Consider the following 23,181-nt stretch of genomic DNA (forward strand, 5'->3'; position numbering starts at 1 on the left):
GAAGGTTTTCGTCCAGGATATTCCTGTACTTGGCCGCATTAATCTTTCCCTCGATTGCAACCAGTCGTCCTGTCCCTGCAGCTGAAAAACACCCCCACAGCATGATGCTGCCACCACCATGCTTCACTGCTGGGACTGTATTGGACAGGTGATGAGCAGTGCCTGGTTTTCTCCACACATACCGCTTAGAATTAAGGCCAAAAAGTTCTATCCTGGTCTCATCAGACAAGAGAATCTTATTTATCACCATCTTGGAGTCCTTCAGGTTTTTTTCATGTGTCTTGCACTGAGGACAGGCTTCCGTCGAGCCACTCTGCCATAAAGCCCCGACTGGTGGAGGGCTGCAGTGATGGTTGACTTTCTACAACTTTCTCCCATCTCCCGACTGCATCTCTGGAGCTCAGCCACAGTGATCTTTGGGTTCTTCTTCACCTCTCTCACCGAGGCTCTTCTCCCCCGATAGCTCAGTTTGGCCGGACGGCCAGCTCTAGGAAGGGTTCTGGTGGTCCCAAACGTCTTCCATTTAAGGATTCTGGAGGCCACTGTGCTCTTAGGAACCTTAAGTGCAGCAGAAATTTTTTTGTAACCTTGGCCAGATCTGTGCCTTGCCACAATTCTGTCTCTGAGCTCTTCAGGCAGTTCCTTTGACCTCATGATTCTCATTTGCTCTGACATGCACTGTGAGCTGTAAGGTCTTATATAGACAGGTACGTGGCTTCCCTAATCAAGTCCAATCAGTAGAATCAAACACAGCTGGACTCAAATGAAGGTGTAGAACCATCTCAAGGATGATCAGAAGGAATGGACAGCACCTGCGTTTAATATACACGTATGAGTGTCACAGCAAAGGGTCTGAATACTTAGGACCATGTGATATATCAGTTTTTCTTCTTTAATAAATCTGCAAAAACATCAACAATTCTGTGTTTTTCTGTCAATATGGGGTGCTGTGTGTACATTAAAGGGGGTCTGAATACTTTCCGTACCCACTGTATATATGCGCTAAATACATGCTTTTAAAATATAGATAAAATATATAATATACACCAGTGGTACTGGTAGATTTTAGGAGTTTAGGCAGGATGGGTGATCTATGGGAAGTAAATTAAACCTTTGAATAAAAGGGTTGCTAATGATTTATTTACTTGAAAGCAAGAGCACCCTCAGCTGAAGCTGTGATAATAGCATTTTGGCGAAACAGATTTGTCAGATAATTCAGTGCTTATATGTTTTTTTACAGTCTGGAAAGGGTCAAAGGTTTCTGTTTTCAACATGTTTTTGGAGCGTTGAGCAATGTAGCCAATCACAGACCTATCTGTTGATTTCTTGAACGCAATGCAACGGCCAATCAGATGCGTTTATGTAATCCATGCACCGCTCAAAATGCTGAACACTCACAAATTATAACAACGTTTTGACACTAGGGCTGTGAATCTTCAGGTAAACAGAGAATTGATTCGATTCAAGATTCATAAGGTTTCGATTAAATTCAAGAGCTATTTTTGCAAATTCAGAATTATTCAATTTGAGACAATTCACAATTAAATTCATTGCAATTTGATTAACGATTTGACTCTGCATTCTTTTAGAGCATTTACAGAATTATTGAAATGCTTTTCCTAAATTCTTTAAATGCTCAGTCAGGGGGCAAATTACACAGCAGCCTTAATGGAGTCAGAGAGTGAGGGCAAAAAAACAAAAAAAAAAACCATGTCCATTATTAGATGTTAGTTTAATGATGCTATGGCATATGAAGAATTTTAAGTAATATATTTTAAATTGCCTACATTTATTTCAAACTAATCTATTTATATATTTACTGCATCGCTTGAGACTTACTGATATAAAATTCTAATTAATCTTTATTTGTAGTTATTTAATATTAAGCCTAAATTGTGTTTTAAAGTCACTAATGATGAGAGTTGTCTAATCTTTGAATAATAATAGTCTTTAAATGCAAGATATTTAAAGTGTACCTGAAGTAAATGGTTTTAGACACTTACATTGTTTTGGCTCAGTCCACGCTATGGTTGGGCTCGATAGACGATGCCGTTGTCCATCACCGATGGCTGACAGACATCACAATGTTAAGTTGACATTGTGACCCCACCCCCTCTCCTGCAATCCGCAGCATCCCAGTTCCATGTTCGGAAAGGAAATGAAGTGTACTACGGAAACCTTAAAGGGAATAAATAGCCCACGAGATAGGAGAATAAAAAAAAATCTATACTTTTTCTTGCAACAGGGAGCCGCTATAAAAACAGCCTACTATAAATAAATTTCATTCAACATGAATACTCTATTTAAACCTACTTCGATTGCACACTCTCATTTCACTTTTGAGATTTGCGATCACAAGGACTCTGTACTATGGAGCGGCAGTACTTAACCACACATTTGACAAGATTAGATGTCTGTCATTGGTGCTCAAGATCTGCAAATCATTCACCATCATCCTATCAGACATTTCTCCTTACTCTTTGTATGTGGTAATTGAAGTTTCATGTACTGTAATGCAACAGGCTATGGCTAACAAGCGGCTAACCTTTTAGTGGCTCCATAGAACGCATTATTTGTTTCACTCTTTGGGCACAGCCCTAACACTGCCCCCCAATGTCATTGTCCATCTCTATGTTTCACTCTAGACATCGTCTGATGCCAATTTGGTACACACCTCCCAAACCTAGTTCATGCAATAAATGTGCAGCCTTCAACTGCTCAGGGTAATGTCAATGGTATGACCGAGAGCCACTGAAAAACTACAGAAAAGTAGAACTACTTCACTCTAGCAGTACTGGCCTTGAGTACTAAGGAGAGATCACTCATTGGCTGCTCAAAAAGAGCTATGAGCGGAGTGCGAATGCAATCCTGTGTCAGGCGGTAAATAGTGGAGTGTGTGAAGAGATGTGAGGCTCACACAAATGCTGTTCAAGGTCTCCATTAATTTGTGCTTGTAGTAATTTAATGCATACACTTTATATTTTAAAGCATTTAATTGCAATAGAAATCACGATTCATTCGATTCATAGCATTTTAAATCAATTATTGGTTGAAATCAATGATTCACAACGATTCAAAAACCCATGTTTCAAGATCGATGCATATGCATCGTTAGAGTTCGTAATCTATGAATCGAGAAAACGAGCGAATCGTTACACCCCTAGTTGACACCATGTAAGTAAGGCTACATTCACACTGCGGGAAAATGTGGCTGAAATCAGTGTCTGAGATCGTTTAGTTTCGTGACAGCACAAACCATGTGAAAACTGGCCATTTCCACATGTGTGGTACTAAATCTGATCAGATCACAGTCTGTGGAAATGGAATTCATGCAACTTTTATGTCACTCTAGAAAGAAATCACTTCAAAAAATGTACATACTGCTCTTAGATCCCTCTGTGAATATGACAGACAGGTGTGGAGGTAGTCAGTGAAGAGACAAGAGCTGTTGTGTTACAGTGTATTACAGAGACAGTTCTATGCAAGCTAAACTTTCTGGGTTTTACCATAAATAATAATAATAAAAAAACTTGCTCTCTTTCTCCTAATCCTGGTCCTCTTTATCGCCTGGTCAAAAATTTGCTGGCCTTTGCAGCACATCATCTTACAAATGAACTTTTCTTTCTTGCGTGTTTGGTCTTTACAGCGCGTAGAGTTATTCAAATTAAATCCAATTCTAATCTGAGTCCATTTTAATATCTAATCTGACTTCATTTTAATATGACCTCGAATTTAGGTTGAAAGGCAAATTGGTTGTTTGCCTGACTCTAATTATTATTGTTATTCTTCTGACATTTGATTATTCTAATTAAACTCTTTACTTTAGATTTACTTGTTCAAATGTATACATATACCCCATGATCACAAACTCTCCAGTCTGATCATTAGTCAGAGGTTATGACTAACTATTTAATAGACCGCCTCATGCTTGTCATTCTTTAAATAGTGGTTCTGTTTAGCCCCCTACAGTCACCTATGTAACAACTTAGTTAAAGCTCAAACAAAAATCAGAGGTTATGGCTAGCACTGTGAAATATGCCATTCCAATCGTGTTTTACCTAGCCCCCTATAATTAATCTAATTATATAACAACTTGAATATAGTGAGACAATAACCAGAGGTTATGGCTAGTACTATGTGTAATAATATAAAACAAACTCCATAATCATGGGAAGAAAAGGAGGCGGGAACCCGCGAACACTCAAATAAAACTTTAATAACCAAAATAAACATACAAAACAGCGCGACAGCCCCTCACACGGCGACTGCCGCGCACAACAAAAACCAAACACAAAATAAAACCCAGGCCTGGTCCTCTCTCGTCCTTCACTGTCGTCGCTCCTCTTTTGTATCCTCCCGATCTCCTCCGTGGGACTCGAGACCGGTGAGTGGAGCAGGTGTCGCTCATTTCCCAATCACTCCACCGGCCTCGCTCCGTTCCCACGGCTCTCGGCCCCGCCCCACTCATCACATACCCCCATCGCCCCTCGCAGGCCGGGGGGTACTCCCGAGACTGCGCTCTACTCCCCCTCCCTCTGGGGGGGACCGCTCACGGTGACCTGCGGGAACCTGGGGGTAAGGACAGACGAGGCGAGAGAAAAGGAGTTGGAAGGATGAGGAGCGACGGGAGACGAGAGAGGGGAGAGAGGAGAGGAGAAAAAAAAAAAAATTCCGGTTCCCAGACACGCTGCCGCTCGACCCTCCACCGGCTGTGTGAAGTCCTCCGCGGTGGCACTGGACGGCCCTCGGTGGACGGCACGACACTCCTCCGCCGCCCGGTGGACGGCGACGGCTCCTCCGGTTTCGGGCAGCCGGCAGGAGATCCCCCGTTCCCTGCTCCTCCCCATTCTCGACGGATGGCAGCAGGCTCCGGCCACCTGGCGAACGGCGGCGACTCCTCCGCTCCCTTACGGACGGCAGCCGCCCCTCCACATCGCGGGCGGCCGGCAGCGAGTTTGTCCGTCCCCGGCAACTCACTCCAGCAACCCACCGCCTCGAGCGTCCACGGCGCCAGACTGCTACGCCCTACTCCATGGCACCGCGGATTCACCCCAGCGGCAAGGGATCTTCGGCAGCGCGTCCCTCCTTCCTCCCGGGTTTCGGCACCAGTGTAATAATAAAAACTCCATAATTACGGGAAGAAAGGAGGCGGGAACCGGCGAACATTCAAATAAACCTTTAATAACCAAAATAAACATAAAATAGCGCGACAGCCACTCACGGTCGACTGCCGCGCACAAACAAAAACCAACCACAAAAATAAAGCCCAGGCCTGGTCCTCTCTCGTCCTTCACTGTCGTCGCTCCTCTTTTGTATCCTCCCAATCTCCTCCGTGGGACTCGAGACCGGTGAGTGGAGCAGGTGTCGCTCATTTCCCAATCACCCACGGCTCTCGGCCCCGCCCCACTCGTCACACTATGAAATATGCCCAAACAATGCTAATACTCCAATAGTATTTTCTCTAGTCCCCCATAGTTAATTTAACTGCATTACAACTTAGCTAAAGTCAAGCAGTTAGACAGGAATCTATAATCTCACCTGATGTGCCTCGTGCTCCATCTAGCCTGAGATTTAGTATGTACTAACCCTGGACGCAGATCTGCGGTAACATACACCTTCACTTAATCTACTTGAGAAAATAATTTCAGAGTAAGTCAGAATAAATCAAATGTAACAATTTATTATCAGTCAGGTAAGTATTATTCCAATTCAAGTTATCAAATCAACACACAACATCAAATTCTCAAGGATAAATCTAAGAGTAAAGGATGCATACCTGACTTCAGGAAAATACATAGTATGAAGTGAAGAGACACACACCATACTATGGGCTCTCTGGCTACAGAATCGCCCTGATCCTCTTGCAACATTTGTTTAAGTACCTCAGACAAAGACAAACATCCCCCGAGATGGAGACAGGAACAATTGGAATTTGCATTAAGCCAGCTCCCAGACAGCTAGACCTAATTTACATGGAATATCCTGGGAAAGGGCACTCCCATTACAGTACGCAAAATATCTCTTAACTCTTAGGATCTGTATTATCTTTAAGTCTACTTTTGTAAGATTGAGACCATTGTACCAGTCGCCCTGAGACAATTCAAATTACACCAAACATGACTGTAAATATTACTTGCATTTGTGTACAGCATAATACTATTGACCATTCTGAGTGAACCAAATGGAGGGAGGATGGGTGAGGGGAAGGAAGGGGATGAGAAGGAACTGTTGCATATGTGAGAGAGGCGTTTCCTGCACCTTCACTCTGTGGGGTATCTCGAAGATGCCTGTGTATGTTTGTATTGTCTGTTTTTCGCGAGATCAAGGAATGGTTGTATATGTGAGAGATGCGTTTCCAGCATTTTGTGTAAGTAAGATGTGGGAACAGATGTCTGTATAATTATAATAAAAAAGAACAATTATATCTTTACATTATTAATTATAATAAAAAAGAACAATTATATCTTCCGAATGACAGCTAGATTCATGATATCTTGTTTTATTCTCTTGCAAAAACGGGTCAGTTCAGCATTCGTTTACATTGGAATCTGATATTGGCCACATTTAAAAATGAAGAACAGCCATTCAAAAATCAGATCTGAGCCATAAAACAGAATTAAGCTCTAATGCTTGCAGTGTGAACGTACAGTAGTGTAAGAGAATTAGTGTGCAGTGTAGAGTTTCATTGATTACAATGGACCTGTGTGAGAACTGTGAACTGAGATGAGTGACAGCTTTTTAATGATTTTACAGAACACAGAAAGTGGGCTTGTGCTCAAATATAGTGCAGATGAATTAACCAAGAGAAAGGAGTAATTCTGTTTTTAGAAAGAAAATGTCTAATGTAAAATGAATTCTATTTAGGAACAATATAGATTTCTGGCCCACTTGCAATTTACATTTAAAGTGTTCATTACAAATAAATTACTAATGCTAAAAATGAACTAAAATTTGCATTGCATTTACAATCCTGTAAAACGGGGGTGCTGCAGCACCCCTACTTCCCTTACCTCTATTATACACTTCCATTCAAAAGGGGGGCAGTAAAAATTTCTTAATGGTTTTGAAAGGATGATCTTCTGCTCAGCAAGGTGGCATTTTTTAACATAATAGAGTAAAAAAAGTACATCTACAATTTGAAAGAACTACTTTCTATTTGAAAGTTTCTATATTCCTGCCGTGCTAATGCTCCAAAAAAAAAAAAAAAAAAAAAAAAAAATTGGACATTGTGCATTTTTATTTCATAAGGCACACCACACTGAAATATAAAAAAGCAACATTTGAAATTTAATGGATTCATAACTGTTACAAAGATATAAATCAGGACAGTACTAAATAGTAACTATTTTGACAAAGAGGAGCATACATTTCCCATTTCAACTTAGTTTTCTGTGAAGTATTTGAAAAAAAAAAACTTTGAAATTATCTCCCAAAATCATGAAGAAATATAGTAAAGGAGGGCTTCCACTTCTTCCATTTGCATGTGTGAATGTAAACACACCAAAAAGCAACCATTGTGCAACTAAATTTAATTTAATCTCTATAAGAGATCTTGTCACATTCCTACTGATTGCTTGTGTGTAGAGCAGGGCTGCAATAACTCTGTATCTAAAGAATTTGCAAGCATATGATAGGGACTTGCACAGTATTTTACACTTTAGTCACAAACTTTACTGATTGGGTGGAAACTCATGGAAGTGTGTTCAATGGACAGAGCTTGATAGGAAGCATAAAAACTCTTGACTGAAATATTTTTTCTAGGTATTTGTTGGTGGATTCAAATTGTACATGTAATTGTAATTATTTTAAGTACAGTAACTGTAAGGGGATTACAGTATATGGATATAGACGTCTCTATATATTTAGATATTCTAGAGTTGGAGATGGTGAGAGATGGTGTTGTTCTTCTTTATTGCAAATTATAATTTAGTGTTTTAATCAGTTGCTGTCCTACTGTTGAGTCAGAATTTGGATCAGTCTGTTAGAGCTGGTTAATCTTCCACAGAAAGGAGAGTGACATCTGATAATCACCATTTATTTTAAGATTATATGTGATAGGATAGATATAGGGCCAGTTCTTTTGAGGGAGCAGATGGGGATGGTCCTATAGTTGTTTATTAGTGTTTTACACCACTGTGGGGGATTTTTATTTATTTATTTATTATTATTTCAGTTTTGTCCCATTTAGTTCCAAAACTTAAATGTTAAACCATTTCTAGGTTGCTTGTATGTTGTGGATCATGCAGACCAAAGACTTTTAGATAACTGAAACCCTGAAACTGATCTCGATGCTTAACTACTAAAGTTATCTATGCCTCTGTAGTTTTTGCAACTAACTTTCAATACATTTGTACAACAAATGAAATATAATTTGTATTATTCAGATACTTTTTAGAATAGTTGTAATTTTTTTTGTTTCTGTTCTAGTCTTTCAAACTGCAGTATCACTGAAGAAGGTTATAAAGCTCTGGCTTCAGCTCTGAGATCAAACCCTTCACACCTGATAGAGCTGGATCTCACAGGAAATGATCCTGGACAATCAGGAGTGAACACTATAAATTAAATACCACAAGATCCAAACTGTCAACATAAAACACAAATATTAGATTAAATATGATTTCACTTATACAAATATTTGGCAAGTTAATTATTTATAGAAATTTTATTTCTGTAATAAAGTAACTGACAGTTTAATTAAAGACTGTTCTCTGAGCTCTTATCACTTTAAACAGACTGATAAGCTCTTTTTGCACTACACTCAATATATCTGCACCTGTTTTGTTTATTTCACTGGCTTGTACTTTATCTGCCATGTGCCTTACGCCACTTCATCTATTTCTTTTTCTCAATTTCCTTATTTGTATAGTTTGTATTTATATATATATTTAGACAGTATTTATCTGTTTATTTTTATGTCTACTGTTAGTATTTAGAGTTAACTGTATGCACCAAGGGTCTGACAGTTATGCAATTTCTATTCTCTGTATGTATGTGCTGCACATGTGAAAGAATTGACAATAAAGCAGACTTTAACTTTGACTTTTTAATGTGTTTCATAACAGTTTAACATAATTTAACACTGTTTACCATCTGAACCAGATGCTGTTTTTCAATACCTCAAGTTTAGTTTAATTAAATCCTGCTTCATCTTCTCTTCTGCAGGTTTTTGAGTTCTGCTGCAGAAGAAGCCTGTCAGTATGTGACAGGAATTGTGGTTGAAAACCCGTTACTCCTGAGAGAACTGAATCTGAGTGAACATGAACTAGACTTGAAGCTGATCGCTCCTCTACTGCAGGATAAACACTGTAAACTGAACACACTGATGTGAGTATTTCATATGAGTACATTGTTTGCAACTTTACAATATACAGCATACACATCTTTAAAACAGAATAACAATTTATATTACATTTTGATAATTGTCATTTAATTAGCTGTACGCAGAGTCCTAGTATAGAAAGCCATTAGGACTCTGCGTACAGCTAAAATAAGCACAGTTTATGAAAAAAGCATGAACGTGACAAAAATGAATGTGACCGAAGTTACGCAGCTAAATATAGTGAATCCCAGTTTAAGTGCAAACAAACACAAATGCTTATTTCATTTAAACATGTTATATGTTTGCTGTATATGTATGACCATAACTTGTTGGTGTGTTCTCACAACAGTCACAAACATTAGATTGAATGTTACTCAGCAGCTGTATAAACACAGTTACATAAATGCCACTGCTTAGCATTTCACTCCTGCATATGAATGCAAGGCATGTTAAACATGAGGCTTAGTTTAAAACATATTTATAGTTGCTCATTTAGAAATTTATAAGGCGGACCATGGAATATTCACAGTGAAATGAGTAAAAGAGAATTCACTTATCTTAGATGTTGATTTCAGATGCTTTTTGAAGCGTGCTGCAGCTGCTACAGCAAGCAACAGCTGACTATTTGCAACCCTGTACATTGTGAGTAAATCACTTGCATATGCGACTAAGTCTTCACTCTGGCCGAATAAATGATGTCTAACATTAGCCAATGGCTAATAAATTCTCAGATTTTACTCGCCAGTGTGTGAGTTCGAGGCGAAGTATAAGTTTCACTCGACGAACACTGACTGACGTACCATAAACTCTAGTTTGAAGCTGCATGACTCGACGTCGCTTTGTCTCACACACAAACAGAGAGAGAGAGAGAGAGAAAATTGATGCGCTACATGTAAACAATATTCTTTGTTGTATTTTTCTGGTCAAAATAATGGCGTTCCTTTGGAATTCTTCAGCTTTTAAAAACTGCTGGGTTTTCTGGTAGTGCACAAACAGCATTGGCTGGCGCTCGTCCCTGTTTTTATTTCAGCAAATAAGTTCGAGCGAACGCTCAAAACCTGATTAATATTGGTGAATCCAGCAGCTCATTAATCTTAAAAAATCCATAATATTATAATATCTAAAAATTATATATGTTAATCTTATCACCACAAGTTTTTTTTTCCCCCCATTTTTTTTTTTTTTTACAGAAACACTGTATGACCAAAAAACCATCACCAGTCCAGTTAAAATGTTCAGTTAAAATGACTAATATGCATTCAAACATGATTATCAAGTTTATTTCTAATAATAAAGTTCTATCATTAAATAATACTTGATTAGTATAATGCTTGACTGACTGATGTTAAGAGTGTACACACACAAACATATATGAAGGTTCCAAAATGCGATAAACGCACTGATCTATAATATAGAACATATATTTTTACGCAAAATGCTACATCCAAAAACATAAAAGTTAATGAAAAAAAAAAGTGTTTCTGCCAAAATCAGTAATGTTACTGGTCGGTATTGAAAAGTAAATTTTTTATTTTACGCAAAATGCGATATTTGCAGAGTTATTAGGTCATGTTTTCTTCCTTTTTTTCCAAACCACGACAAGCACCAGTCTCCCTTTTTTGCAGAATGCAATATATCTGCTCAACAAATCACAGCGCACCATTCCACACTGTAAACAGTAACAGCCAATCACAGCGCACCATTCCACGCACTCTAAACAGTAACAGCCAATCACAGCGCACCATACAAAACACACATAAATTAAAATAATCTACACAAATAAACAAAGCATCATAATACTAATACTCAAATTTCTACTTTATGATCAACAAACATAATAAATCACATGTGATTGTCATCCGCATCTCATCAGTAAAGCCGGTTCTTTGATTAATAGTACCGATAAATCTCCATCACGGGCTTTTAGATGGAGCGATATTTAATACAAAGAGCTGTAGATCACTGACAAGCTGCAGAAGTGCTTTAATGCGGAAGTAGTGTCTAGCGTCCAGCAAACCATTAGCTTGCTTCAAGCAGTTCCTTATTTACTTCTTCTTGCACGTTTTATGGTGGATTGTGTTACTTATTTATGGAACATAATTACTGTTTACCGTCTGCCGCTGGTTCTGTCGACAAGGACAGCTCCCATAAACGTAAGCGTATGGGCCAATCATATCGTATATTTACAGAAAACGTATGCTATTATAACGATCAACAAGATTAGTATTATGGGGCATACACGCCAAACGCGGGGCATCGCGTCTGATCCATAGTTTGATCGCGTCTTTGCATTGACTTTGTATGTAATCTACTCGCGTTTGCTATGTATGCCCAATAATTGTGTTTGAATGTACACGAGTGTATATATTTGTTGAACAAGTGGTAATCGTTTTCATATCATCTGACTAAACAGTAATCAATTAAATCCAGTGATTTATCTTTCCGTCTGATTGATGGCCGTCAGCGGTTGGGTAGAAGACAACAAATCCCATCATTCCACGCTGTTTTGGTAGTGCACCTTCTAGTGGCAGGTCCTACAACCTGTACCATTAACTTTGATGATGACCCATTTGAATTCATTTCGGAAGCGATGACTGATGCATGTATTTTTAGTCCAGTGCCTGTATATAAATATTGATTATTATATAATATAATTAGTATTGACCAAGTTCAGAGACTGTCATATGTGGATCAACTTACTATGTTGTGTATTTTCATCAGTTTCAATATGAAAATTAATTTTCATATTGATTCAATGGATTTATTGCATTTTGAGAAAAAAAAAGTATCATGGATTTATAGCATAAAAAAGAAAAACTATACAATTTTATAATAAATCTTTGAAAATCAAAACCTGGATTAAAATTTTTAATGTTAATATCAGTTTGGCGAGTAAACTAAAAAAATGACTAGCCAATGGCGAGGTGTCCATAGAGGGTTGATAATAAAATTAAAACCATACTCCAAAAACTTACATGACACAGATTCAAAATAAACCAAACATCTAAGCCAAAAAAAATAATGGTAAATGTGTATTTATTGACATGTTGAAGCTAAAAAGAATAATGGTAAATGAGAAAATGAAGATTGTAACATGCTTGTTAAGTTATTAAAAGCACAATAAACTGTGCTATAGAACTGCATTCTCTGTTCACAAGCTTTCAGGTGGCCCTTTATGTATTTTTTTGTAGTATTTTGTACTTGAGTAATAGACTTGTTAAAAAACACATTTGCTGTACTGGTGTGTTTATTTGTCTTATTGCTTTATCACAGATGGTTTACTTAATTGCATAAGAAGTGTTTTACTTATATGAGGCTTGCTGTGGCATTCAAATGCATGTTGTGTCAGAAGGGAGTCCCAATGTCTTTGGCTTTAAAACCCTTTCTGTTAATGAAGTTGTGTGTTGTGGCTAAAATATTCCAAATAATCTTTCCTGTCTAATAACAACAGTATTACAGCAGAAGGTTTTGCTGCTCTGACTTCAGTGTTTATTTCAAATCCTTCAAAACTGATAGAGCTGGATCTGAGTGGAAATAAAGTAGGAAACACTGGAAACAAATTTCATTTGATTAGATTAAAGAAGATCTGTGATCTGTTGAAAAAACCACAATGCAGCTTGAAGAAACTGAAGTGTGTATTTTTATTCATCGACATTTCTGCATGATAATGTACATTTATAAATTTCATTTGATTAGATTAATTGAAAAAAAAAATTAAGATGGCTATGGAAACTAATTTTTTTTAACTTTGTGTTTAAAGAGAATGTTAGCTATTGTATGAAACTCAAATGAAGCAGGTGCTATTAATGCTTTGGTGTAGTACTTAACAGCTTTTTAATGTATATTTAGACTTTCAGACTGCAGTGTCACTGAAGAAGGTTATAAAACTCTAACTTTATCTCTGAAGTCAAACTCAAACCTGATAGAGCTGGATCTCACAGGAAATGATCCTGGAAAATCTGGAGTGCAGGGTCTCATTGATTTACTGCGGAGTGAATGCTGTAAATTAAAGACTCTCAGGTAATAAGAGCCTTTTAGTATTTCGAAAGACATATTCAGATGTGTGCAACTAGTTAAATGTGACATATAAAGCAAATGCAGAATTAGACTGACATGAAGAGTAATTTACTGAATTGCTATTCTGCAAAACTGGTAATATTAAATATGTATCACAATAGGCTGCAAAAGGCATACAATTCTAACAAGATTGTCTAATTTACATTTTTTTTTTATGTTCTGCTTCCTGTAGGCTTTTGAAAAGTCCTGCTGCACAGGAAGCGTGTGATTATCTCATTAAAGTTCTGGGTACAAGTCCATTACTTCTGACAGAACTGGATCTGAGTGAAGATAAATTAGGAGATCTGGATGGAAAGAAACTCTCTGCTCTTTTGATGGACTCTCATAGCAAAGTGGAGAAAATGAAGTGAGTCAACATAATTTAAACTTTTGTTTTGTTCAGTATAAAGTACTGTCAGTCAGATGTGTGAGCAGATATATTTAGGCCTGATGATCTGATGTGTGTTGAATATGTGCTGAATAATAAATAATGCTGTTTTTGTGTTCAGGCTGAATAATTGTGAGCTGACAGAGAAAAGCTGTTCAGTTCTAGCTACTGTTCTCTCCTCCAACATCCTGAAAGATATGAACCTGAACAACAGCCGTCTGCTGGACTCAGGAGTCAAAGAGATCATCAATGAACTAAAGAAGAAATCTAAGCTAGAGATATTAAAGTGAGTGCATTTCAACATTGCCTACACTTAACATTATATATTTATTGAAAATGGTTGCTTCCAGAGGTGAAAAAACATAACAGTGGTATTATCTCTAGGTAAAACTAAAATTAAAACTAATTTTTTTTTTTTTTTTTTGAATGTAATAAAAAATGACACAATTAGAAATAAAATAAATGTAGCAAATAATTACTATTAAGTATAATTGATTACAGTTATTTATATCGGCTGTCAGTAGTAACTGTAGCAGAATTATTATTACCATCAACTAATCTGTTCGTCCAGCAAGCATTCACTGTAATTTCATATCAACTCTAAAAAAATATTTTTTGTGGCCACAGAAAATAACTTTCAAGTACTAATGTAGTAGAGCATGTAACAAGATCGGCTTGTTAAAGGGACATTATCCGAAAGCAGTGACAGTCAGAAACCTATGTAATTTGTGAACAAAACTTTTATTATCTACACGCTAACACAAAACTAGTGTAAGCAAGCAAACATACAATCACACATACATGGGGGTGGGCACACGAGACTGAATGAATGAAACCATTAAAGATGAAGCTATGAAAAGAAGTCAGTTAACCACCTGAGTGTGACCATCAACACTGTTTTCTGTAGATGGGGTCTACAGCTTATTCTAAACCTCTGTTCCATTTAGTTAAATGTATGATACTTGCATTGCCTTGGCCGTTGAATGAGTGTCTGGATGCAGCCTTGGATGAAAGTCTTGATGGTTCGAATGTTTGAAAAAAAAGGAATTGCAATCACGTTCTACCAGGTTTGAACAGTGACAAACTCCAAAGATGTTATTCTGACTCGGTGGTGGTTGAGAGAGTTTTCTCCCAGATGGAAAGTGAAAACATGGCTGCAGTCCATTAAAAAAAAAAAAAAAAAAAAAAAAAAAAAAACTAAAGTGGTTTGCTTACATGTTATACAACACCTGATAATTCTATCAACATTTATATCATATCTGATAATGTTTTCAGCTCTGGTGGGGTCTAGTTATATATTGTGACTCAGAATATTGTGCAGCAATTAATTAATTTGAAACACAATGTTAAATTTAAATGTTAAAATTTATTTAAATTTAAGCTTTATGTTTTGCAGACTTTCAGACTGCAGTATCACTGAAGAAGGTTATAAAGCTCTGGCTTCAGCTCTAAAATCAAACTCACACCTGACAGAGCTGGATCTCACAGGAAATGATCCTGGACAATCAGGAGTGAAGGAGCTCATTGATTTACAAAAGGGATCCACCATTTTTTCAGTGTTTTCATTTAAAACACTGAAAACTCTGAGGTAAGTGTTATTAAAATAGTAAAATGCAAAAGTTGAGTGAAGACCTTTTAAAACCCTTTAAAACAAGATTGCAATAAATCATCATATGGCAGTTAATGTCAGTCTACTTCTCCTGTGTCCAGATTTTTGGGTCCTGCAGCAGAAGAAGCCTGTCAGTATGTGACTGGAATTGTGGGTAAAAACCCATTACTCCTGAGAGAGCTGAATCTGAGTGAACATGAACTAGGAGACACACGAGTGAATCAGATCACTGCTCTACTGCAGGATAAACACTGTAAACTCAACACACTGATGTAAGTATTCTTTTAATTTATTATTGTAGATTGATCTTGAATCAGGTGACAAAACAGTATTTCCCAGTGATTGATTTCTCAGAGGAATGTTGGCACCAGATATTTCATGTTTATAAATTCTCTCTCATGTTTATCATTCTAGGCTGCGTAAGTGTGGTCTAACAGAGAAAAGCTGTTCAGCTCTTGCTACAGTCCTGAGATCAAACTCCAGTCTGAAAGAGCTTGACATGAGCAACAATAATCTGCAGGATTCGTGAATAAAGAAACTCCAGAATGGATTAGAAAATACAAACTGTGCACTGGAGAAACTCAGGTGAGCTCAGAGAATCATTGTTTTATTTTTTTTTCATAACATAATATTTTGATCAAAGTTGAAAATACTAAAGACACAGCACACAGGGAATAAACAAGAAAAACATGCCTTTGTCAAACGATGCATTTTTCTTTACTTATAAGAGAAAGTACATTTAATTATTTTATGATGTAAAACTATTTCACTATTAAACTATAAGTGATGATTACTATTTTAATTATTATTATAATAATATAATAATATTAAAACTATAATTATAATTTAAAACATATATTTCAAACTTCAATATCACTATATAGAATAATTAGTTTAATTTTTCTTAAAGTTTTTTTCTTATGATTGAAATAATGATGTCACTTTATATGCATTTTGCTTATTTCGTGTAGATCATGCAGTACTTACCAAATTCTTTAATATACAGAGTTTCAGACTGCAGTATAACAGAAGAAGGTTATAAAGCTCTGGCTTCAGCTCTGAGATCAAACCCTTCACACCTGACAGAGCTGGATCTCACAGGAAATGATCCTGGACAATCAGGAGTGAAGGAGCTCAGTGATTTACTACAGGATCCAAACTGTCAACTGAAAACACTGAGGTGAGATGTGATGAAATAATACGAAATAAATTTCATGCATGCAAATAATTTATATAAATATTATTTCAAGAATATAAAATGCATTTCACATGCAGAATCAATTTTTCATTAGATCAAGTTTATTTAGAAATTTAATTGAATACTGCTTTATCATATTTTCTGCAGGTTTTTGGGTTCTGCTGCAGAAGAAGCCTGTAAATATCTGACTGAAGTTCTTTACATTAAAAACCCGTTACTCCTGAGAGAACTGAATCTGAGTAAACATGTACTAGGAGACACACGAGTGAATCAGATCACTGCTCTACTGCAGGATAAACACTGTACACTCAACACACTGATGTGAGTATTGGTTTATAATGCTTTACAAAAAATGTTGATGTTTTATTTTTACAGTCTAATGAAACACTGTTATTGTTGTTCTGTAAAATATTTAAGGACTGAGATTAATTGACCTCATATAAATGTATCCTTCTGTTACTCTTATTAGTTTCATGTCTTTCTCTGCAGGTTGAAGAATAGCAGTATTACAGAAGAAGGTTGTGCTGCTCTAATTTCTGCGTTTGATTCAAATCCTTCAAACCTGATAGAGCTGGATCTGAGTGGAAATAAAGTAGGAAACTCAGGAATGAAGAAGATCTGTCTTCTGTTGAAAAATCCTCGATGCAAATTCGAGAAACTGAAGTATGTATCTTCATTTACGTACTTTTCTGTATGCTTATATACATTTATTAATGTTTATTTAATTAGCTTAACTGTAAAAATGAAGGCCACAATTTTAGTTGTACTTTCATCTAATTTAGAGTATGACTGAGGCTCATATTCGTTTTTGAAAGAACATGAGGACAGCATTTATTAATGATGGAATTTGATTACTGGAGTTTTTGCCAATATTAAAATAAAAACATTATATTGGCTTACATTTATTGCACTTTATGACAATATTTTTTTTCATAATTTATCTATTTAGGTTTTCAGAAGCCATTCATAAATCCCGTTAGAGATGTGATGACATATGTCTCCAAAAATAACTATTATTATTATTATTTTTTTCCAAATAGACTTTCAGACTGCAGTATCACAGAAGAAGGTTATAAAGCTCTGGCTTCAGCTCTGAGATCAAACCCTTCACACCTGATAGAGCTGGATCTCTCTTGATGTACAAAAGGATCCAAACTGTAAACTAATACCAATGATTTACTACAGGATCCAAACTGTCAACTGAAGACACTGAGGTGAGTGATTAATAACAAATATTAAGTGCTTTAGTTTTAAAACTACTGTTGCTGAAAAGACAATATAACTGTCAAAAAATAAATTCATGAAAGCTTTGATTGTCTTAAAGCCCTTTCTGTCAGGGATCTAGGAAGGAGGACCCCAGTTGCAGTGTGATATAACAAGGGTTTATTAACAAAGCAGACTGATACAAGAGGGTAGTGAAGTGCACAAGTGATACCACAACAGAAACACAGTAAACAGGAACAGCTAGGGAAGGCCAGATATTTCTAAATAAACACTGACGAGCTATAATGTAGTTTAAATAATTCCACTTACAAAACTAAAAAAAACAAAAAACTTCAAAAAAAATAAAAATAAATACTAAACAGTGCTATTTTTTTTATTTTATTTGAATAATACATATCTTCTCAATTAAACTGGAGACAATGATCATAACTGTAACTTCAACCATATTCTACACACATTTTACATTAATACTACACTGGAGTAGAGGTGCACAATATTTAGGTGATGAGATATTATTGGCTGATCACTGGGAGAATTCAGTTATTATTATAGCACTGGTAATGGATTTTACACTAATATTTTCACAGTTAAGTAGTTTTGCTATATTTGTGTTCACAAGAGAATATCTGATGATGATTTAGTGTATTTGTGTGTTTTTAGACAAATTATATCACATTATCATTTTCAAGGTATTATTTTTGGCCATGATATATTTTGATCATCTGCTGTAATTAAAGATATGCTGTTTTATGTGTTCTGTTTATGTGTAAAGAAGTAATAACTGGAAATACATTTCTGTACTTTCTGTTATTGGTGTGCTGCTCATACATGAAAATGGCAATAGTTCAATTCATTGAGACCAATGTTTGAAGTTAATTCCTCTTCTCTGTTTAGAGATTCATTTAAAATAGGAGCTCCTGATACAGTTGGACTATAATATAATCTAATCTGTAATTGCTTCTTGCAGGTTTTTGAAAAGTCCTGCTGCACAGGAAGCGTGTGAGTATCTCACTGAAGCTCTGGATACAAGTCCATTATTACTGACAGAACTGGATCTGAGTGAAGATAAATTAGGAGATCTGGATGGAGAGAAACTCTCTGCTCTTTTGATGGACTCTCACAGCAAACTGGAGAAAATGAAGTGAGTGAACAAGAGTTTATACGTTATATCTTCTGTTTCATCATTATTAGACTGTCAGTCATTCTGCATGTGTGAGCAAAATGGATTAATTGTTGATCTGATGTGTGCTGAATATGTGTTGAAATATAAATAATGCTGTTTTTTTGTGTTCAGGCTGAATAATTTGTGAGCTGACAGAGAAAATCTGTTCAGTTCTAGCTACTGTTCTCTCCTCCAAAACCATCCTGAAAGAGCTGAACCTGAACAACAGCCGTCTGCTGGACTCAGGAGTCAAAGAGATCTGTGAGGGACTGAAGAATCCTGTGTGTGAGCTGAAGATACTCAAGTGAGAACATTTCACCATCAGTCAACATATATGTATGTATGTACAGTATGTATATCTAAGTTTTAATCGGTTCACCTCCAATAGTGGAAATAATTGAATAATACTATGTTGTTTTTGTTGTAGACAGTGGTTTTCATTCACTAACTTTGCATTGAGAACACATTTGTGCATTTTTAATAACAGTGTTATCTCTTATCACAGTAATTAAATAAAATAGCTATTTCATTTGTTCACAATTATATTTTTCCTAGGTTAAGGATGAAATTTAAAAACAAAGCACATAATGTCAAATCAGTCTCCTACTTTCTTAAGTATCTTCCTTATACCGTACATAACCAGAGTAGGGTTGAAAATTAATGGAGACCTGGGGCAAAAAAAAAATGGCATTTTAATGGGAGTTTTTGTGAGCATATATATGTAGTGCCAAATCCAAAGGTGTTTAGATTAGGGAAAATGTCAGACTTTTGTTCAGTTTATGGCATGCACTCACTCATCATCTTGAAGTATAGATTTGATTTTAATGGGAGTTTTTGTAAGAGGACAGAACTCATGATAGTCATTGAAGGCTTCAGTGTTGGGGATGTTCTTTGCTCCCTTTCTGTATAAAATGTATTCCCAGTTTGAAAAACTGTTTTTCTTTGTTGTTGTTGTTGTTGTTCATGCTTCTAAAATAACCAATTGATTTTTTTAATACATATAAAGCAATAAACAAATTACTAAATGGTTCTTAGCCTGAATAAGACATGCCATTTCATTTCATTTTTTTTTTTATGCTGTTCTTTTCTTGGTCATTATCTTCAGGGGTTTGTTTCTTTTGCTGTTGTAGGCTGTAAGGAAAGTAATCTGATGAAGTGATATGATACTTTAATGCCTGGAGTTACTTTAACTGTGCAGTTATTCCAAATAATCAACATCTGTAGCTGATCAGAACCATGCATTAATTTATTCTAATCAACTCTTACATTAATTGTGATTGTGCACTGGATGTATTTGCGTTTAATTCATGTTTTTATTTTCTATAGACTTTCAAACTGCAGCATCACTGAAGAAGGTTATAAAGCTCTGGCTTCAGCTCTGAGATCAAGCCCTTCACACCTGATAGAGCTGGATCTCACAGGAAATGATCCTGGACAATCAGGAGTGAAGCAGCTCAGTGATTTACTACAGGATCCAAACTGTCAACTGACACTGAGGTGAGAGATGATGAGATGATACAGAATAAATTACATGCAGGCTAAATATTCATACATAATACTATTTCAGTAATACAATAAGCTTTGATTTGGTGCATCTGAGGTACTGTGTTGTTGGTGATATGTTGTGGTATAAGGTACAGTTCTGTTTAAATAGACATTTTGAGCCACTAAATGTTCTGATACTCAGTAGTTTGTTACTAACTTTTTCTGAACACACTGTAGTTTAATTTCCATCAAACCCAGATTCCTAACACTGTATCACTCTTCAGCAGATCTATGAGTCTCCAGTTCTTCACAAACATGCTGTGTCTAGAAAGATCTTTTGCCCTTCTGCTCCTCATGACATTTGCACTGTTTCTGTTTTTTTGACATCACTGTTTTTTTGACATACTTTTTATGTTCAAAGTAAAACAGTAAATCGAGCTTTTCATTAGGAACAATAATGATTTCTGTTTCAACAATGTTTTTTAAGGCAGTGTATATTTATTTCAGAATTAAAATGAATCCTGCTTTATACCTTTTCCAGGTTTTTGAGAAGTCCTGCTGCAGAAGAAGCCTGTCAGTATGTGACTGGAATTGTGGGTAAAAACCCGTTACTCCTGAGAGAACTGAATCTGAGTGAACATGAACTAGGAGACACACGAGTGAATCAGATCTCTGCTCTACTGCAGGATAAACACTGTAAACTCAACACACTGATGTGAGTATCTTACACAATTTAATATGTACTTGATAAAACTATTTTCTTATTTGTTTGTGCCAGAGGTTTCACAATGTGAAGTATTAAAATTAAACCGGCCATTAAAAACAATTAAAAAAAAAGTAAAAAGACAATTAGCTTTAAACAGAAGGCCAAGTCAGTTTGATCATGCTTCATTATTAATTATTTCAGTTACTGTAGAGGGAGAGCAATGTTTTTCTTACAGAACTCCACAAACTCCTCAAAACACAAATGCAACATTTCAACAATTTAGTGCCTGTTTCAGAATAAAGCAAATTAGTGATGTATCAACAGATCAGCCACCAATCTTTATCAGCTGACATTCACCTTAACCCTTCAGTCCTGCTTAAATTCAGGGACAGGTTTTATTTTATTTTTTTTAATTGCAGAAAGCACACATACAGCACTACTTTAATGAATAAAAAGGTGATCAGAATAATCGTTAATGTTCGTTGCTTGTTCATGTTAAGAATTCACATGTTAGGAGATACAACTTTTTTTTTTTAAATGCTGTAGAAGTATTGTTCATAATTAGTTATTGTTAACTAATGTAGTTAAATTAGGTAACCTTGCTGTATGTAGTTGAGAACAGCAGACCTAAACACGTTTGCCCTGATGAGCAAAAGGTGACATTGATATTGAAGAACCAGTCTTAAAATTGACAAGAAGCAAATGCATCTGGAATAGAAGTAATGCTTTATAACGGAAATACTTTTCAAGAGAATCTCAAGTGTGACTTTCAGATGACAAATTACAGTCAGGCAAACGATCCAAATCCTGCAAAATCTTAATTGATCTTCATAGATCTGATTCATTGTCTTTTCTCTTTCTGTCTTCAGTCTGCGTGGATGCAGTATTACAGAGAAACAGTGTCTCATCCTGACTTCAGCTCTGTGTTCAAACCTTTCACACCTGAGAGAACTGGACCTGAGTGAGAATAAAATAGAAAACAAAGGAATGAAGCATGTATCTGAAACACTGAAGGATGAACGCTGTAAACTGGAGAGATTGAGGTCAGTAACATTCACATACAAGAATCAAAATGATTAAAATCACTTCAACAGTTTTTAAACAAAAAGACACTTTATAGTCTGTATATTGTAAGGAGCCTGAGTATTTTGTGATCTGGTGAAGTCAAGATGATCTCTCTTTTTATGTCTTTACAGAATGTTTTATTTTCTGCTTTTCTCTTTTTCTCAATATAGGTTAAGATACTGTGATATGACAGATGAAGGTTGTTCTGCGCTGACTTCAGCTCTGAAATCAAACCCATCACATCTGAGAGAGCTGGACCTGAGTGAGAATGAACTAGGAGACTCTGGAGTTGAAAAACTCAGTGATCTACTGAAGAACCCACAATGCAAACTGGAAATACTAGTGTTAGTATCATTATACTGTACAACAGCTACAGAGAGATTTAAAGTCACTGATCAGTTAAACAGGTCCAGTTTACAGTATTTAAACTGTAGCACTGCATCTGTACTGTAACTCAAACGTAATAATAGTTGTCTAACACCGTGTCTACACCGAACATGACAAAATACAATATAATCTGTTATGCTGTCTACACTGGATGCGGCACGGCACGACAAATTCCTGACAGTAAACTGCTGCTGTATTCTGTTTATGACGTACTGACACAAATTTCAAAATGATTTTCAACGGTCACTTTGTGGCGTCCAATGTAGACACACTTTAGCAGTTTGTGGCTGTCGTGTCTGGTGTAGACACACTGTAACTAGGAATAATTGGTTTAATTAAAATTATTTGACAAACTGTTCTGGTTGTGTACATGTTCTGCAGAAATATTAGGAGATTCACATTTGCTGCAACAATAGATGAGAGACAAAGAAGTGTATGTCTCTAGTTTTTTTAAAAAAAAATGAATGAGAAGGAAACAACAGCTTTTGGCATTTGGAACTTAAAAACAATTAAAAACAGTTAAATTATGGCAACTCAAGACTATACGGAGGACTATATGCAGGGGTGCACATAATTTTTTCA

At 36.2% G+C, this 23,181-nt stretch overlaps 1 protein-coding gene and 1 long non-coding RNA gene across 2 annotated transcripts in view; both read left to right on the forward strand.

The window, feature by feature from the left end:
• Positions 1-17,662, forward strand: part of LOC122144931 (NACHT, LRR and PYD domains-containing protein 3-like) — a gene marked incomplete at its 3' end in the record, with an annotated part of 35,664 nt that extends 18,002 nt beyond the window's left edge. Inside the window, exons 6-10 of the mRNA XM_042756151.1 lie at positions 15,160-15,188; positions 16,408-16,552; positions 16,718-16,891; positions 17,060-17,233; positions 17,611-17,662. Of these exons, the coding sequence (XP_042612085.1) occupies positions 15,160-15,188; positions 16,408-16,552; positions 16,718-16,891; positions 17,060-17,233; positions 17,611-17,662 (574 nt within the window). The remainder of the gene's footprint in view (positions 1-15,159; positions 15,189-16,407; positions 16,553-16,717; positions 16,892-17,059; positions 17,234-17,610) is intronic.
• Positions 17,663-21,141: 3,479 nt separating this feature from the next.
• On the forward strand, positions 21,142-22,573 carry LOC122144941. Its single transcript, XR_006159971.1, has 3 exons — positions 21,142-21,156; positions 22,017-22,190; positions 22,383-22,573. It is a non-coding gene; the product is annotated as an uncharacterized LOC122144941 (long non-coding RNA).
• The last annotated feature ends 608 nt before the right edge of the window (positions 22,574-23,181 follow it).

This window comes from Cyprinus carpio, unplaced genomic scaffold (assembly GCF_018340385.1).
Source record: "Cyprinus carpio isolate SPL01 unplaced genomic scaffold, ASM1834038v1 S000006809, whole genome shotgun sequence".
NCBI lineage: Eukaryota > Metazoa > Chordata > Actinopteri > Cypriniformes > Cyprinidae > Cyprinus > Cyprinus carpio.